Genomic DNA, 18090 nt, shown 5'->3' with positions numbered 1-18090 from the left:
CACCTGTGGTATAGGAAAGTGAACCAAGACACAATCAAATTCATCTTAGGTATGACTACACCATTATTAGCAAAAAGCAGCCTAGTCTCTACAGAGTAAGGCTGGATTCAATGCATTAGGCTATAGAACAAAAAAATCATTGGGACCTGTCCTCAGGCTTCTCACCCAGGAAAAAAGTGCTAATAGCTTGTCTTCAAGGACAACCTGTGCTTTCTTAAAGGCAAGATAATTACACACACTTTCAACACTGCTATTAATCAAAGGTAAAAAAAGTTCTCTCAGAACCAAACTCATTAAGTATTTTCTGAACACAGTCATTGGGTACTTGATATAAAATGGCCTTCATATTACAGCTTAAAAAGCTGCAGTGTTTTAGTCCCCGAACCGCTGCTGAAGCCAGGGAAAAAAGAAAAAAAGAGGTACCTAAGGAACCTACAGCTAAGTCAAAGCAAAGAGGATAAATATATACATTCGTGTCTGTGAAGAGTGATTTTACTAATCCCTGTTACTCTCAGATAAGGCTACCATCATGTTTCAGGGACTTAAGAATAAAAACATTCATTTTGCTGCAGTCACAGAAGTTGTTACCTACATGATTTCTGTCCTGAGACAGTAATAATATTCTAAGGCTTTTCACATTAGAGCTTCGGTCTAAGAGATCTACTGCTTTATCCAGGTCATCTTGATTTTTCAAAGGAATAGACAGCTGCAAAATAAAGAACAGGAAAAAATCATTAGAAAAGACGGAAAAAATAAACCTACTTCCACAAAAGGTATTTAAACAAACATTAGAAAAAAAAAAATCAGAATATAAAATTGATTGCTCCACAAATTTTCTCTGCAATACTGTCTTACTGTCCTTTTCAACAAGGTTTTTCTCCATGTCATCAGAGAAATGGCTGACCCTATGCAAATTTCTCTAAGGCACCATCCACAAAAATATTAATTGCTACCTGAATTTGTTGTTTGCAAAGAACAAGTCAGAGACAGGACCCTGACTCCCCGGTGCGGACACTGTCTCAGAATACTTATAAATCCAGACCTAATGATCAAATGAAAATTGGGTTTCAGATAGAGACTAGTCCAAAGAAGATTTAAGACTCTGAAAGAGGGAATCAAAGAAGAATTTAAAACTTGCTAGTAAGACCCCATGACATTATGCTCAGACATCCTCTATTCTACAGCCCGCTCACATCTCGAAATGTGAATGTTATCAATACTGAAGAATCCCTTTCATTTTTGTCCAACTCCTCCTGGTGGATGGGGTTTCGCATCTCTCTCATTAAGGATGCAGTTCCAAACGGTGGGAGGGCAACACCACAACAAAAAAACCAAGAAAAACCCAGGGTGTCCAGAGTGAGAAAGCCAACTCTAGACCAGTGGTTCTCAACCTGTGGTCTGTGGAGCCCTGGGGAGCCGTGATGTCACCGGGGATCTGTGAAGGCTTAAAGCAGGGGTGGGGAATGTCCAGCCCAGAAACATTTGGTCTGGCCCACAGCAATCACTGTGCCTCCTTTTCCCACAGCCCCCTCCCCTCAATGCTCCTCTCATACTCAAAACCCCCCCTCCCCAGGCCTGCCCTGATGTGCTAGTATATTTGGTGCTAGTATGGCTGGTGGGACCCACTTTAACTAGGCATTTTTTATCTTAAAGACATTTTCTTAACCCAATGGCCCTCTTTAGGGCCACAACGGGGCTCAAGTCTGTTCCTCCAAGGGGTGGCCCTGGACCCATAAACAAAAATATGTGGTGACTGAACACAGACAAACAAGGGGGGAGGTGAGAAGAATTGTAAAAAGTTTTCATCAAATTTTAATGTAAAAATTGGCATCAAATTCAGAATTAGCATGTTAAAATACCATAAAATGGGCCATTTGAGCAAGAAGAGTGTTAATGCTATTATTTTCAATTTATATGCAATCACTGCAATAAAGACATTATAATAGGAGTGTGTGCATTAACAGATTGTTTCCACTTCTCTCCAAATTTGAAGACCCTTCATGAGAAAACTGAAGTAAGTATCTGATGCAGTCTAGTGCTTTAATTCTTAAGTCTTGGTGGTCCATGGCCACAAAAGGTATTTAAAGAGGGTCCATGGTGAAGGAAAGGTTGAGAACCCCTGCTCTAGATTATTGACAGAGACTATCCAGCTCCTCGGAGACAAACGCTGTCCCACATGTCGCTTTCTTTTACCAATGACAGTGCCCGCAGCCCCCCTACAGCATCTCATACCAGAGAGCCTCCCCTGTCTCTGACTCCCCTTGCTCCCCTCAGAGCTGGGCAATAAGCAGAACGTGTGGCAGCCAGCAGGAGGTCAACGTTACAAATGGCTGGATGGCTGCTGCTGGTCAGCAGTCAAACACCACAAACAATACTGACCCTGCTACTGGGCAGCCAAAGACATGGCTCTGGGACTGCCTGCAGTCCTCAGACTGGATATATGTTGGCTTGCAACAGTCACAATACATTAAATACCTCTTTTTACTTTCCCAAGAGAGTCTCCCAAACAATACCAGCACAAGGAAGCAAGATGCTGGTGTTTGTACAATACACACATCAGTGTGATGTTTTGTCAGTATCAGCACGTCTTCCTCTGGAGCAGAGTGATTCAACTATGGTTCGTATTAGAGGAAAGCACTGAAAATTAAATTGGGATGGGAAAAAGAGGTGTCATCCAGAGAGAGCATTACATGTTCTGAGCACTGATAACAATGCTCTGTACCTCATTGTTCATGTAGTGGAGGTCCAGTGGCTGCCCAAAGGCTGTTTTCACTTTCTGCTGCACGTCTTCATAGCGCACGGGACGGACAAATGGGATAATTCTGGAATGAAAGAAAATCACTGATTGAATTCAGAGATATACTTGATAATGCAATCAAATTAGACGGCTGAACTATTAAAAACACATTTGAATGTTCTCCTTTCATCCTCAAGAAGGTAGTGAACCTTTCTAATTTGAATTAATTATTTAGCAAGGAATTCTTGATCTCTGGCCTATTTCCAAATGGTTTGTCAAAATGCAATCTTCAACTGAAGATTTCAAATAGAACGCCTTTGTCCCTTGATAGAAAAGTATCCTTTACTGAATGAATGTCTTTCACATAACAGGATACACATCTCCTATGCACTTTGGCTTAAAGAATACTGCCTCAGGCACAACACACAAATACATTCAGTGAGAGCTGAATTAAAAGCTGCAGAAGGCCCAAAAAGCAAAACAGTATTTGGTTTAAGTACTGTAGTATCTGAATTCAAAACTCCTCCCTAAAAATTTCCAAAATGTGTTCCACTTGAAAGGTTTCAACAAACATTCCCACAGCAAAGTTAGTGCTGAACTCCTGAGGGAAGGCATCAGCAGGAGGACACAAAGGAATCTGAAAATCCTCTTTCCCAAAGGTCTGTGATGCTAGCTCCACATTAGCCCTCTGCATGCTCAAGTCAAACATCTCTAAACATCTCAATCACAGACTCACTACAGTCTCTGCAGTTATCTTTCAAATCCTGTGCAACATGGCAGGGGCTTTTTCTCAAGAGCTGAAGTCAAATCTAACTGTCACTGTGCAACCATTTGTCACTCATGGCTTGCTTTATTTTGAAAAAAAATGCCTTTTTTTTTAAGTTACGGAGGTCAAATAGATCAAAACTTAAATACTGCTTCAGCTGTAACAGCACTGGCACAGCTGACTTGCACTAATTCAGAATAATCACACAAGACAGATCAGTCCCATACTCTCATGCTTCCTCCCTCACGAGTATTTTTCATATGTAATGCATCTCTGGGCACCTTCACTGACTGACTGACATACAAAATATGCACAGATGTAAATTATTCTGATCGCTTTCCCTGAGCCCAGACCTTCTGACACACTAAACCCCCAGCTGTAGCACTGGGCCGTTTCCTCACCAGTCGAATGGCACAAATTTTAGACTCACAATAACCAAACGGCCTCAAGAAATCCAAAATGGCAACAGGCGCAGCCATCCTAGGGGAACCCTGCAGAATCCTGTGGCACATCCATGCTTTTCAGAAAATGACAGTATACTTTTGGTTTTAGTATTGTTTTGCCTACCTTGGAATAGAAACGCTGATGTTTTAGGCAAAGTAGTAATATGAAGTTCCAGCAAAGCATCTAAAACTGTTTATTTTGCTGGAATGTTCTTCTATAGGAAGTTGCCAAGTACTCAGAAAGTCATTACCTTGACAGCAGTGGAAAAGGACGATTTTCACCCTCTTCAGAATAATCAGCGAGTAAAATATCTTGCGTCAAGAACTGGAGGACTGAAATGCGAACTATAGTTTACAACCCACTATTCTAGCAAACCAAGGACATCTACTACTCAGAAAACCACTTTCCATCTCTCTGCTGCACTAGGCCCAGATGGTTGGTTGTTCCTGCCTTCAGGCTCCTGCAACCAGACTTCTCGCCATCTGCTTCCACGGGCCACGAGACCACACTGCGTCTCCACTACGGGCAAGTTAAACAGCCAGCTCTGGGACACAGCTGACAGCCTCCATCCTTCCGCAAGCTCTCAGACCACTTCCATAGCTGCTTACCCCACCGCTGCAACTTGAAACAACTCTGCTTTGGCACAGCTGAAATACTGCCACAAAAAGCTTGATTATTAGCACCACTTAACAATTTTGCCATCAGGCAGAAATAGGAAGACCTGAATGGACCACAGAAACTCAAGACCTATCTTGCTCACAGGGGCAACTCTCTGAGCTCCGTGAAACCCTGAATCACCTCTGGGGAAGCTCACATGAATTTGTGCTGAACCCGTGCTTTGGATAGAAGGCTTAGTTTCCAAAACGTCCATCCAGCCTGCTTCGCCAGCACTCAGTATCCTTTCGCGATATGCAGCTTTTGTTTTAAATAGCTCTAGTGTTAGTTGGCTTCCTTAGCCCCTTCCCAGGAAGGGTTCATCTTGCTACCAGACCTACAACATTCAGCTCTTTAGAAAATAATTGTCCTTGTTAAAAAGCAGCCCACAATAACATTTTCTACATATTACTAAGAAACCCATCCATGAAATTACAGTACTCTGGCACCGTACAAATGTAGTTTAGCTCTCAGTTGAGCTGAAGTTCCTTATAAAGGCTTCCATTCTACACTCAATGCATTAAAAAGCAGAGCTGTTCTCAGGTGCCACAAATTCTATTAGTTTAAAAACTCTGTGCACTCTTCTAACACAAAATCATGGACTGAAGGGTTTAAGGAGCCCATTCCTGCCTGACCACCTTAAATATTTGTGGTTAGATCTGGCAGCTCCTCTGAAACCAAGCACACACACTTACATTCTCGGTGCAAGCTTGCTGTCTGTAACTGCATACCACTTTGGGAATGGGGAATTCAGGCGAGCGTAACTGCATAATTAGACTAACACACAATCAACCTTTTCATTTTAATGCTACTTCAGAAAAAAAAAACTTTTCTTCTCTCCTGAGCTCTATACCATCTTAAACGCACTCAGGCAGAAGACATGCAAGATGATAGGACTGTGGTGACAAGATTTTGCTTCCAAGTTACCTTGTCCTAACACAGTATCACAAGAAATTGTGACATGTTGCACAGTGGCTCTGTTGTAGCCCACACAATGCCTTTGACACAGTAGAGTGCTGAGAAGATCTGGCTGACAAAGGTGGCAGAAGATCCCAGCTATGATTACTTTTGGAATTTCTCCTTGAACACCAAAAGTCAGGGTTCTTTTAGTGACAGAATTCACCACGTAGGACTTTGGTGAATGAAACTGTTCAATTTCCGAGGAAGACTTTACAAATTGTTCTCCACTGCCTGCTTTACCAACAAGGAATGCCTCCGCTTTTCTGTTTTAACAAAAATCCCTAAATTTGACAAAGGAGGATACTTGAGAAGGAGTTTAAGCAGATCAGCCAATAACCTTTGCTCGTAATAGGCTATTGGGATCACTACATACAACTTGCACCGCTGTACTAAAATTTGCATTTTATCATGAAACCATGAACTAGTTTGTGTTGAAAGTACTGTCTGGGATGGGAGAAACTAAAGGACTCCCGTAGGATGTCAGTGAATAGTAGCATCTAAATTCATGCTCACACTCCAATTAATTTCTTCAAAAAAAGGAAATTGGAACCTAGCATCAAGATCCCTTTTTCCCCTCGGCGAGAGCCCAAGAGCAGCCTCAAAGAGGCTGCAAACAATCTTGGAGCCCTCCTGTACGTTCACACAGCCATAACAGTATCGAGAGTTCCTCTCAGTTAGATGGCAAATAAGGGCCTTTTTGAGACCTACTTTGAAATGTCTAGGCAATTTTATCCAATACTGTAAACAGTGAAAATGCCAATTAATTCTGCTTTTTTGTAAAAGAAGGTCCCTGAAAACCAAGTATCAGAGGAAATAACAAGGAAACTTTTACATCAATGAAAAAGTCTTCCCTTGCTCTATCTGTTGCTCAGTCACAGGAGGACAGTGATAGCAACAGGTCATCAGGAAGTGAGAAACTAGAAAAGAATGACACTGATTTGATCAGTTTCATTTGGTTTTAGTTAAATGAAACAAAAAGGGAACTATCAGGCTGAATTTATTTCAGGCTGGACAGCTTTTCTAGTATTATTGCAATTCACTTACAAATAGATATTTTGGAAACAAATCAAAGGAAAGTGTTGTATGACACTGATTTTTAAAAATAGCCAAATCGTGTATGATGTTTGCTATTTCTTCACTGTGTGTTCTTCATTCAGGAACAAGGAAAGTGAAGCCAACAAAATATTTAACCTAAATTTCTGATGACTAAATTGTTCTACTACATAAAGAATCAAAGTAGTAAAGACAGACTCACCGTCTTTCCCCGTTATGTTCAAACTTTATCCTTACATCATTCTGCAGAAGAAAGAACAAAAGGTTAGTTCACAATGAAACTCTGGCATACAAAATAGCACACAAATGGATCATAATATGATTTTAAGGCCCAAACACAAAGCAGGACAATTTGTGATTATAGTTGGCATCAAATCCTCAAAAGGCCAACCAGAACGCATCAAGGCTGATAACTTTCTCCATGGAAGCTGAAGCAGACTGTGGACAACAAGTGGCTGACATGTGAACACAACACCACGAGGAACAGAGAATTTGCTAAAGGAGAAAAAGAAGGAAAGGGGTAAAAACTAAGTTGCAATTTTTATTAACTGTCACTTAAACAGAGGACACTGCGACATACTTTAAGGAAAATTAATCTATCTAACACTGCACAGCAAAAATCTGAAATTGAGTCCAGCTGCATATTCATCTAAACTGAAGCTTATTTTCTTTGTGCACTCTCAAAGCAAGCATGTCTTCTTCTATGGCAAAAAAAGAGAGATACAGAGAACATGCTACATTCTTTGTTCTTAAGACACAGACTAAATCTCTGCTTTTGCAAAAATGCAGCCCCTGAAACTCAAACTCTGAAGTTACAAACAAGTTAACTATGTGTCATCTTTTAAAGTGCAACGGGGTCATCATCCACATCTGGCAGATGGTTAAAAGCACTGACCGCACAACCTGTGCAGCTCACTGCAAACTCAGAAGATGCTATGTGGCACGGAAGAGTCAACATGCTGAACTTTCAACTCTGGAGACTGAAGTTCAAATCCCAATTTAGGTCACAAAGATAAAAATAAAAGGGAAAAATCTGCTCTGATAAGACTCTATAATTTCTGCTGCACAATTTATGTGATTGGAATAGATTAAGCCATCTGTGAAAGCCTTAGACAATAGGCAATCATACATCTAGGAACTTCAAAAAAATGTGGCCAGGAAATGCTCTTTAGCTAGAGGAAGTATCTGGCAGGCCTAGTGGTCAAGAATGCAGTTCAAAGGGACCCAGGCAATCACTGCGAGTACACAGTATTCCTGCAGCAGGACTGTGGGTACAGAACTGATCATGACAAATGAGCTTCCACACCAGAGAGACAATCAGCTGCAGGTGGGTAATTTACATATACCTTTACCAAAGACATTTTCTCAGATGTGGGAAGACAAAGAACTTACTCTCAGAATGACACCAAAATGAAGCAAATTCTAGAGAACTTGTTTTAATTGAGCAGTAAAGAAAAAAACTGCAACAAACAGCGTAGGAATAATAAACTATAAAAGATGTCCACCAGCCAACTACTGATGAAACAGTTGTTTCTTAGACATAGTGGATGGAGCAATGATCTCTTTGTATTAGGATTTTCAGGGAAGTAAGGCTCTAGGTGTTTGTTTTTTTTTTTTTTAAATGCTATACTATTCTAAGTAGCCCAGTCTAAGGGAACTAAATAGGACTGTTCGGATGAAATTGAATTAAAGTAATTTTTCAGATTAAATTTCTAACCTCAAGACATGTTTTAGGTCATGAAACAGCTAAGTGACAAAGCTCTCACTAGTCAAAACTAAACAGCACTAAAAGAGCCTCAGGGCTCTTTGGAAACCTTTCTTCAACTTGCTGGTACCAAAGCAAACTAAAATATCTTCCTCAACTCTTTTGCATGTTTTCAAACCTGTAATTTGTAACAAAGGGAAGGTCAGAGGGGGGGTGTTGGAATTTGGCATCTATCTCCTGATGATTTTTCCAAAAGGATCAGACACTGGCCATTTGTGCCTAATTTTCAAAGATCTAAGAAAAGGTATTCAAAGTAATCTTGGTGTTTACATTTCTGAGAGAGCCTAGAGGAGTTAAACATCTAGTGTTGCTTCCTTTGAAAGCAGTGAACCTGTCACCTACATCAACCACTTCTTAAAGCAACTCACAAACTGTCCTAAGAGATGAGTAAGAAAGCAAATCCAAGTTTAGTTCTTTAGCGTTCCAGTTCTGTGATGCAGTATCGTAAATAATGATTACAGATTTTGATTTAAGAGATCTCTGAATTTACGTTTCAAAGTGATTTCAAAAGGATTTTGTCCTGCTCCAGCTACGGATTTGTCCAGCACATTCGAGGAAATCCCAGATCCCAGCTGAACAAGTAGATTATGAGCAGACAAAGCGTAAGGAAGAGACAGACATGAACTTTAAAGCCAACTCCAAAAAGCTTAAGCCTGTAATAGGAATATAACCGGAAAGAGTTATTTTACTGATATAGGCAACTTCTCCTGTTAATGATAGTCTAACTGCCAGTAACTTGATTTAATATTTTAAGACAGTAATGAACAAACAATTCTTGACTGAAATTGTTGCTTTTGCATTGAAGTATTTCATTCAAATGACATGCAGCATATACTGACAGAGCAATACTATTCTGCCCTTTCCTACCAGAAAGCCAATACAATAGTTTTCTCTATGATAAAGAGTCTCTAGCAATGTCGAACAAACCTAGAGAGACTTTAAAGTATTGACCCTGCCACTTACTACCTTGGGAAAAGTATTTCTCTTGGAAAAACGGACTTCTCAACCCCATATCCTAATAAGGGTTTCGTTCTTGTCTTCATGTGACATACGACTGCGTAACTCCAGGCAATCCTCCCTATTAAGGACGGTGCCTTTATTCAGACACCTGCAAATAGCTGTTTCCTATTCCACTGAATTATTACAGTTTCACTAAAGCCAGTCCTTTCAGACAATCACCTTCACTGTCCTTCTTAGCTCAACTTCAGTTTGACTACTTTTTATCAGGATCTTCATTCTGTATTCACATGTGGTCTGAATCATGTGAAGATGAGACCACCATTAGTTCATTATCCAACAGACTGCTTTGTGCAGCTTTAAACTGCAGTGGCCTTCTTTTGCATCAGAAATTGTTTCCTTTTATTCAGTACGCTTCTCAGTTCCCTGCTTTGAATTTAAGTATTATTTCCACTACAATGAAAAGTGCATCATACCGCTACATCTTGACAGAGTCAGTAAAGAAAAGCTTTCCTGGCCTCCCACACCTGCTTAAATGTATTCTATAAAGGTCACTGCACACAACTTTAGCACTTATAAATTAGAAGCATGTTTTAATATTGAATAGGAAACCAGTTTTCTTACCGGAATTTTTTTTTCTTCCACTGCAGAGGCACACTGGTTTGTTATTGCAGGGCTGCCCAAGAGGGGTGGACTGCTGGCATTGTGTTTTTTCTTTAAAAATAATAAAGTCATTTAAAAAAAAAAAAGGCAATATGATTGTGAATCCAGAAAACCACACAGTAAACTTTTTAGCTAGTCTACACACACCAAACCCCATCAAAAACACATATGGGAGGCAGGCAGAATACTAAGATGTTGCAAATTATCAAAACTGCACCCTCCCTAGTCCATAAAGGAAGGTAAATAAAAAAGCTACCAGGTTGGCAACACAGCCTGAGCAAGAAAAGGGGGGGTAATGCTTCAGCAGTCAGAAGCACAAGACAGAACAGAGGCAGCAGATCCACTGTCAACCTACTCTCTCCCACCCGCCTCCAGGTAACAATTCCAAGTACTCACTAAATGGCCTACTACCTGTTTGTTGGAGTGAGCAGTGTCTTTATTCTTCATGGTATCATATCCAGTCAGTCTGTGACGTCGGCTCATCTGGAGTGCTACCAGGTCCTTCATGATGGATTTCAAGGCCTCTTGTTCATCTGTGATGCACAGGAATTTTAGTAGTAAGTTGCCTGGGTGAATAGCAACCGTAACACTTCCATACTTGTTTTCTGCTGGCTCATAGAGAGACAATCCTTTTTAGGATCTTTGCAAATACACTGTAATTTCTTTTAGTCGTAAAAAGCCCAAACTCAACCTACTATCATGAAGCAGTAAACAGATGGATAAATTTTAAGTCACTTGTCCAATGTTACAGAAGGATCTGGCCACAGTAAGGCTCAGAATAAATATCCCCAGCCCCTGGTTCTGTTCAAATTGCTTCACAACAAACAGTACAACTTGGACAGATTTGCTGGATCATCATAGGTCACTTAGGAAGGGCAAACTGACGTGTTTCTGCCAAGGAAAACCCAGTAAGAATCTGTTCTTTCCAATTTTATATCCTGTTAACTAAGAATTCTTCCTTGCTGGCGAAACAAACCACGGCCAGTAGAAAGACAAATGAAAATCTGGACAAAGTCATCTTAGAGTATCTCTGAATTCAAATCCACTTGCATTTTCCCAGCACATTCCTCTCTTCCCCCAAAACAAGCTGATGGAACAAAGTTCAAACCATTTTATGAGACTTCAAGATCTACTGAGCAGATTCAAATTGCATAGCATTAAGAACGGTCTGCTGGCAGAGTATAACGCAGCAGGTTCAAGGCTTCTTGCAAATGCAGGAAAATAAAAAAGCACACACTGAAGTATTTCTTATACATAGTACTGACTGAAAATTACTTTCTGAAGCTAAGATTTCTGATGTAACCAATTTAAAATGTTCTTCCATTGCTTGTTAGTTTTGAGGAGAGAAGCGATATTTAGCAGAACTCTGAAGCCTAGAAAGAAATAAAGACAAAAAAGGAGAGAAAAGCGTAGTAGTTGGGCTGGGATGGATGCTATCATGAAGTAAGGTGTCTAAAAGCTACTGAAAATAATGCTTTGCTTTTGCAAGCATAACAATCCTAAATTCCTTGATACTGCAAAAGGTAGAAAACGTTGGCACGTGAAGTTTGGCTCAAAACGGGGCTGCACTAGCCACTTTGCTCCCAGGCGCTGTGCCACCAGCGTTACAAAGCAGCATCAGCTGCTACCGCTCAGATGATCTGCTACTGGCACACTCATGCCTACTGTATTGCTGGGCTGTTGTCTCACATAGCAAGACTCAAAGAGTTTTTAGAGATAAAGTGCTGTTTCCTTGGCAAATAAGTCCAGTTAAATCCCTCCTGATATCGAGGCATAATTTAGGCATGAAATCTGAACCAGAGATTAGATCAGCTCTGAGCATGCCCAGAAGAAGAATCTTCTAAAAGACTCTGGTTGGACTTGACTGCCAGTTTGGATGTAAATTGGGGTGCTTTTTTCTGACAGCTGAAACTTCTGGAAGCGATGTGAACTGGTAAATACACAGACAAGGCTATCACATCCCTACTTGTATGACAGTGTCAGGTGCACAGTGCTTGATATGCCAGAGTCCTCCTGTCTTCCCAAAGTCCTTAAACACATCAGTTTGACATGCTTAAATTGAAATGAGCATTTTTGAGGCTGATCTGTAAATAACTAAAACTTGATTTTAAAAATCCAGCATAGCTACACATTTGTTGGTTTGGATGGGTAATGGCTTATATTTGGAAGTGGTGTCCTGGGAACAGTTGCTGTACATTAAATGACAGACTGTCTTGCATCTGTATTTCTCTGTAAAGGGGACTCACTGGGACTATTTGTTTCTTCAATTTCATGTTATACACTTGTTCCTGACTGTATCTTAATGAAGCTTATGTTTTATGCAGAAGACTGGGTTCATAATTAATCAATGTCTGAAAAACAAACTAGATTTTCACAATGCTTAAAGATGACAGACGTGAGACACATACAGCTTCTAAAGCACGCAGGGAGTACATGCTATCAAACTTTAGAAGCAAAAGGGGGAAAATACACCTATTTGTAAGGGCACAACATCTAAAAAAGTTGGAGTCAGGACAAAAGTCACATTATCTTTGGTTCAACCAATAGTTTCTGCCCAGAAGGTCTGTTTTAGGTTTCTGAGAGTACTAAACCCTAAGGCAGAGGCACCTCCACTATGGTCTTCACTCCGTACCACCAGAAAAACAGAGACATCAAGCCTAGGCCAGACGATAGAGGGGAATGGAAAGAAATCTCCCAATGCATTTGCAGAAGGTGTTAATTAGAGTAAAACTCTTAAAAAATGAAAGCAGTGCAGAGAAAATAAAGTTACTTAAAAACCCCAAATCAAAACCCACCAAACCTCTGCTGTCCAAGACAAGCCAAATGAGACAATAACTACATTGTGGTAGTGGAGAAGGGAGAGCACTCCTTGAAATTCCAACTGCATGCAAAAGAAGCAAGGGGTGTAAGTAACACAACCAAAGCAAGAGGTTGCTTTTTTGAAAAGCGTATCAGCCAAAGGAAATAATTGCTAGGATTTATCTCAGCACTAAGTAACCCCTTGTGGGAGTAAAATGTGAAAAAACAGTTGTGAATGAAGTTAAAGTTCCAGGTAGCTAACAGCACAACATTTCATTTTTTTAAAAAATTGTTTCCAACTTTACATTTGAACATTTAACCTTGTACCTTACTGGAGTGTCTCCAATTTACTCTTGTTCTTTAATCTTGTTTGATATTTGAATCACCTGGCAGACAAAGACTATAACTTTGCACAACAAAATATCACAAAATATGGACTGGCATATCCCTGGAGCGCCTACCACCCAAAACATGCTGTGAAGAGCTGGGATACAAGTTTTCCACTACAGTGCACTTTGGGTTTGGCCAGATACCAGGAGGATGAAGAAGAGCTTGTCTTGGCAGAGTTCCTCTGGGCAAGAAGCAAAACAGCTATGAAAGCAGTTTATAACTAAGCACTCATGACAAGAAATCAAGTCAATCAAAGAATACATCTGAAAAAGAATTTGCATCTCCACAGTATGGCACATCACTTGAAAATAAGGATCAATGGTTACAAGGCAATTGTCTGCTACAGGTGTTAGATCCCAAAGCCCAGGCTGTGTATAAAGTCTGCTGGTTTACGGCGTCTTGTTTGTATGAGGAAGTGGGCAAAGAGGACGGGCATCTAACCAATTACGTATCTCTTAATAAAGACTGCAGCTCAGCTACGTAGTGAATTTATTTATTAGCTGAGACAACATGTGAATTTACAATATGCTAAGACATTAAACTCTTAAGGGCAGCATCTGGCAAGCATCTAAACCCCAGTTAGTGCACTGCAAGGTCTGTATCTCACTGTAAACTCAGTTTCCTCTGTAGACAAGCACTAATGCTGCGACCTTACTTGCATCCATGCAAAAAAGATAGCTGATGGAACAACTCCAGGTGAATTTGAATCTTACATGCTTATATATTTTTTAATAGTCTTACAGTGAGCTATTGGCTTGCCAGTACCAAAACACACATTCTGTAATTCATCCCTATGTTGGTAAAATAGGAAACGATGGTGTATTTATCTTTTTAAAACATAAAACAAACATCAAATATTGATCTGAGCTTGCAGAGGGAAAAAATGTTTCCAGTTAGGATACCATTGTGATGGATTTAATGTCGAGAAGCATGAATACCTCTTTATTTCCATCAAGATAGAGGATTTCCATAGATTGACTTTAAAGAAGCACGTGCAGCAGCATCACATTAATCACACAATGGAAAAGTTATTACAAATGAAAACTAAGCGATTTTTGAAGCGCACTGAGAGACCCTGTTTTGCTAGGTCTCCAGTAGGTCTGGGAAACACAGTTCTGCTTTGTGCGGGAAAGATGTTGTCCAGGAAATGCTTTTCATGTTTTAAAAACTACACTCAAGGATTTTTATAACATCGATAAAAGGGAACTGCTACTCACAGAGAAAGCTATTCCTCTGCATAAAGCATTTATTTCAACTAATACGTGGTTTATTACAGGGGTCTGAGCAAGTCAGTGTATTTGCTGCGGCAGAAGTGGAAACAGTTTTGAAAAAAAATCATGAAGTTCAAACAGAGTAAAAGCATCTGCACGCTGGTAAAAACAGGAAGTCTGTAAACCCCTATAAACCAGGATGCTATTTTATATAGCATGATAATAGAAGACATGATGCCACATTTGTTTAAAAAAGGAAAAAGTGAACAAATAAGCGTGTGTTTGTTCTCTGCCACCACACTAGCAAGTTGGTTGCCTGTGCGAATGATCAGCAGACCCAGGGGCAACGAATAAATTTCACAAGGAAGGCAAACTGAGTCTGTGTCAAAGCTCTGAAAAAAGCTTTTGAGAAAGTTTGAGTCCTTCACAACATGCCATCAAAAGAAAACTGGGTATTGTGACAGTCTTAGTGGTAAAAAAATGCTGTTCTGCACAATTTTTAGGAAATTGCAAGTGACCTGGTTTGTAGACTTAAAAGAAAAATCAGAGGTTCTCTACGAACCGGATCCACGCGGTATATATTTGGGGTACCTCTTCTCTCGCACAAATTAAAAAAGAGATTGGGATTTAAACCGGTCCTAACCTGTAGGCTTAACCCTGCTCCCCTTCCTGCCAGCGCACCGGGGGTGTCACTGCTGCTAAAGCCAGAGCTTGGAGCTGGGCTCTGGGTGCGTGTGTGAGCCAGGGGAAGGAAGTGACACAGGCAGGAAAAAAAGAGCAGATCGAGGGAAAGACTCAACTGCAGCTGGGCCTGCAGCGCACGCTTCGTCTAGGCCTGCCACACACCACCCAGGTATATCCGTATTTCTTGGTATGAGAAGCAAGTATTGTATTTTAAACACTGTCAAGGAGCTTTCTGGAGGGAACTAACCCTCAGTCATAGACCCTTCTGTAAAGGGCCCTCAGTGAGCTTCAGCTGCACCAAAGGACTTAAGACAAACTGCGATACCAAGCTCTTCCTGCCAATCAGCCCACGTATCCTTTCTAGTTGACAAAAAACAAGATGGAAGAAAAGTAGAGTGTGATACAGCCTGTTATCCATTACCCTTTAGATGGTTTGATCACAACTGTCTAACAAATTTAGGCAAGATCTTTCCTGTTCTGCTTGTGGCTGTACCGTGATTACTCCAGCACAAGCACGCAATGCTGTGGTGGAACGGTCTATGAAACGGTACTTTTTCATTTTGCACTCACATGTTTACAAACAGGCATCCAACTGCTGTTGGAAAACAATTCAGTGGAAATCTAACTTCTTCCTTCTCAACTATTTTAAGCTTATGTACCATCTGGCTGGTTACTTTAGAAGAAGATACAGACCAAATAACACTATGCCTCTATAAAAGAAAAGTCTATTGATGGATCTGCATGTATTCGTTGCATTTACAAAACCAAAGCAGAGGAAATGAAGTTGCTGTCCTCTGAGCAACATTTGCAATGCTTTATAAATTTACAATGTAAGAACTAATTATGCATACAGACTAAATAATGAAGGACAGTCTTAGAAAAGTAAACTTAGTTGTAGGGAAGAAATGTTAAAGTTGTAGCTCACAAAGCCACACAAGTCTGCACTTAACGCCAGCAGTAGTAATTCCCTTGCCGGTATGCAAATATGAGTAAGTCCTGGTTTAAAGCAATTAAACTTTTAATTCTAATACATGAGACCCCTCTTTAAACTGAAAAGGGAACTAGGTAACACAAAAAAGCCCTCCACAAGCAGTTCTTTATACAAGACATACAGTCCAAAAGAATTAATCACTCAAATTCAGTCATGGCAACTTCTGACAGTGATGTTTTACCTTTGAAAAAGAGCTTCTCTAACTCCTCTGCTTGTTTTTATGTGTTACTGCCGGGTAAAGCACAGCAAGCAAGAATTCAATGGAAGCTTCTTGGAGACAAAGCTGTTTTGATAGACTCCCAAGCTCCAATTAATACCACGCTAAAAATTTTCCCCATTAAGCACATAAATTCCCGTCTCAAAAACAGGCAACCTGATTCTTAGAGGCTGCAAAGTCTCCCTCAACTCCCAGGCCTGACCTACTGATCCTCAGTTACTCTGTCTGGCCAATTTTAGTAAAAGTCTGAAATCGGGTGCGTGTGTGCGGGAGGCAGCGCTACCGAAACGCCCGGGGCTCACCACGCTTTCTAGTACAACACGGGCTTTTTTTTTTTTTTTACGATTTAGAAGAAATCTCTTGAAATACAGAGTTCGCCCACGGCAAGCGGTTTCCGCGCTGCCGATGGCCCAGCTGCTGACCGATGGATCCACCCCGGGGGAGCGAAGCCACGGCGGGCAGCCGGGCCGGCCCAGCACGGACCCCCGGAGGCCGCAGACCGAGCCGCCGAGGCCGCGGGTCGACCCTCGCCGCAGCCCAGCTCCGAGGGGCCCGGCCGAGGTACCCCGGTTGCCGTTCGGCTGCGGCCCCCAGCGCACCGCCCGCGGAAGGCCCCGCTGCCCCCCGTCCCCTCCCCGGTGCGGCAGGGAGCCCCCACCGCGGCCCGCCCCCTCCGCCGCAGGCCCGTGAGGCGGCCGCGGGCCCCGCCGAGGCAGCGAGGCGCCCCCGCCCGTTCGCCCCCGCCGCGGCTCTCACCCATCTCGGCGGGCGGCGGGCCCGCGCCCGGCGGGCGGCGGCGCGCTGAGGTACGGGGCTGTCACCGCCGCGGCTCCATGGCGGCCGGGCCGAGGGGGAGGGCTCACAGCCGCCGCCACATTCCCAGGCCCGCGCCGCCGCCGCCTCCTTCCGGCGGCCGCGCTCCGGGTCCCGCCGCGGCGGCGGGGGTGGGAGGGGGGCACGGGCAGTCCCGGTCGCTCCCCGCCGCCGCCGCCGCCACAGGGCGCCCGGGCCGCGAGCAAAACAAACCCGCTCGGCGGCCGCCGCGCACCCGCCGCCGCCGCCTGCCAATCACAGGGGCCGACCCGCCGCCGCCCGCCAATCCGCGCCGCCGAGCCACCCACCCGACGGCGCCGCTCGCCAATGGGCGTGCGAGCAGCCGCGCCGCCCGCCCCGCCCGCCGCCGCGCCGGCTGCCAATCACGGGGGCCCGTTCCTCTCGCGGGCTAGCCCCACCCCCTCTGCCGCCACTAGGCGGGGGCAGCCCAGACTCCGCCCCCAGAGGGCTGCCAATCAGGGTGACGGACGGCTCCGCGGCCGCGCCAGGCAGGGTCCTAGAGCCCGCCCGAGCCCTCGGAAAGCGTGTCCCCTCCTGCGAGCAGGCAGGAACCAGCCTCACGCCACCCACCGCCCGCACCAGGCCGCGTCCCCCCGGCTTGTCCCTCCATGTCTGGTCCCAAGCATCCGCCTCTCGCAGACCCCAAAGCCAGGGCTCCCCGTAGCCACTAATTTGGGTGGACAAACTGTCCGGGAGGAGGGAACAGGGAACGTGTCCCGTGCACATGGACCCTCTTCTCATTAGTATAGATCTTGGCAATGAGTTTAATTGTTGCTTTAAAAACATCTTTTTAAGAAGGGGAAAAAACCCCAACGAAAACCAGCTCAAGAGTGTTAAAAAGATGCTGAAAGCAGGATTCTTTTGGTTTCAAAAGAAAAGTGCGAGACAATTACCCAAAGCATCACCAGCCAATCTGTGGCAAGAGATGTTACCCTCCAGTGGCTGTCCTAATAAAAGATCCTATT

The 18090-nt window shown here is 42.9% G+C and overlaps 1 protein-coding gene across 4 annotated transcripts in view; it reads right to left on the bottom strand.

Annotated features, from left to right (window-relative positions):
* The window catches only part of MAP3K3 (mitogen-activated protein kinase kinase kinase 3), a 43544-nt gene extending 26222 nt beyond the window's left edge, over positions 1-17322 (bottom strand). For 2 of the 4 annotated variants that reach the window (XM_074849484.1, XM_074849485.1), the window contains exons 1-6: positions 17048-17320; positions 10411-10532; positions 9961-10050; positions 6817-6857; positions 2723-2822; positions 593-706 (exon numbers count right to left, since the gene is read on the bottom strand). In XM_074849484.1, the coding sequence (XP_074705585.1) occupies positions 593-706; positions 2723-2822; positions 6817-6857; positions 9961-10050; positions 10411-10532; positions 17048-17051 (471 nt within the window). In that variant the 5' untranslated portion in view covers positions 17052-17320. Of the gene's footprint in view, positions 1-592; positions 707-2722; positions 2823-6816; positions 6858-9960; positions 10051-10410; positions 10533-17047 lie in introns of all 4 variants that reach the window. The other 2 variants (XM_074849487.1, XM_074849486.1) reach the window with 2 other exon arrangements.
* Between the last annotated feature and the right edge of the window lie 768 nt (positions 17323-18090).

The sequence above is a fragment of the Strix aluco genome, chromosome 24 (genome assembly GCF_031877795.1).
Source record: "Strix aluco isolate bStrAlu1 chromosome 24, bStrAlu1.hap1, whole genome shotgun sequence".
NCBI classification, from domain to species: domain Eukaryota; kingdom Metazoa; phylum Chordata; class Aves; order Strigiformes; family Strigidae; genus Strix; species Strix aluco.
The sequence above is the reverse complement of the archived record's forward strand: the minus strand, read 5'-3'. Positions and strand labels throughout refer to the sequence as shown.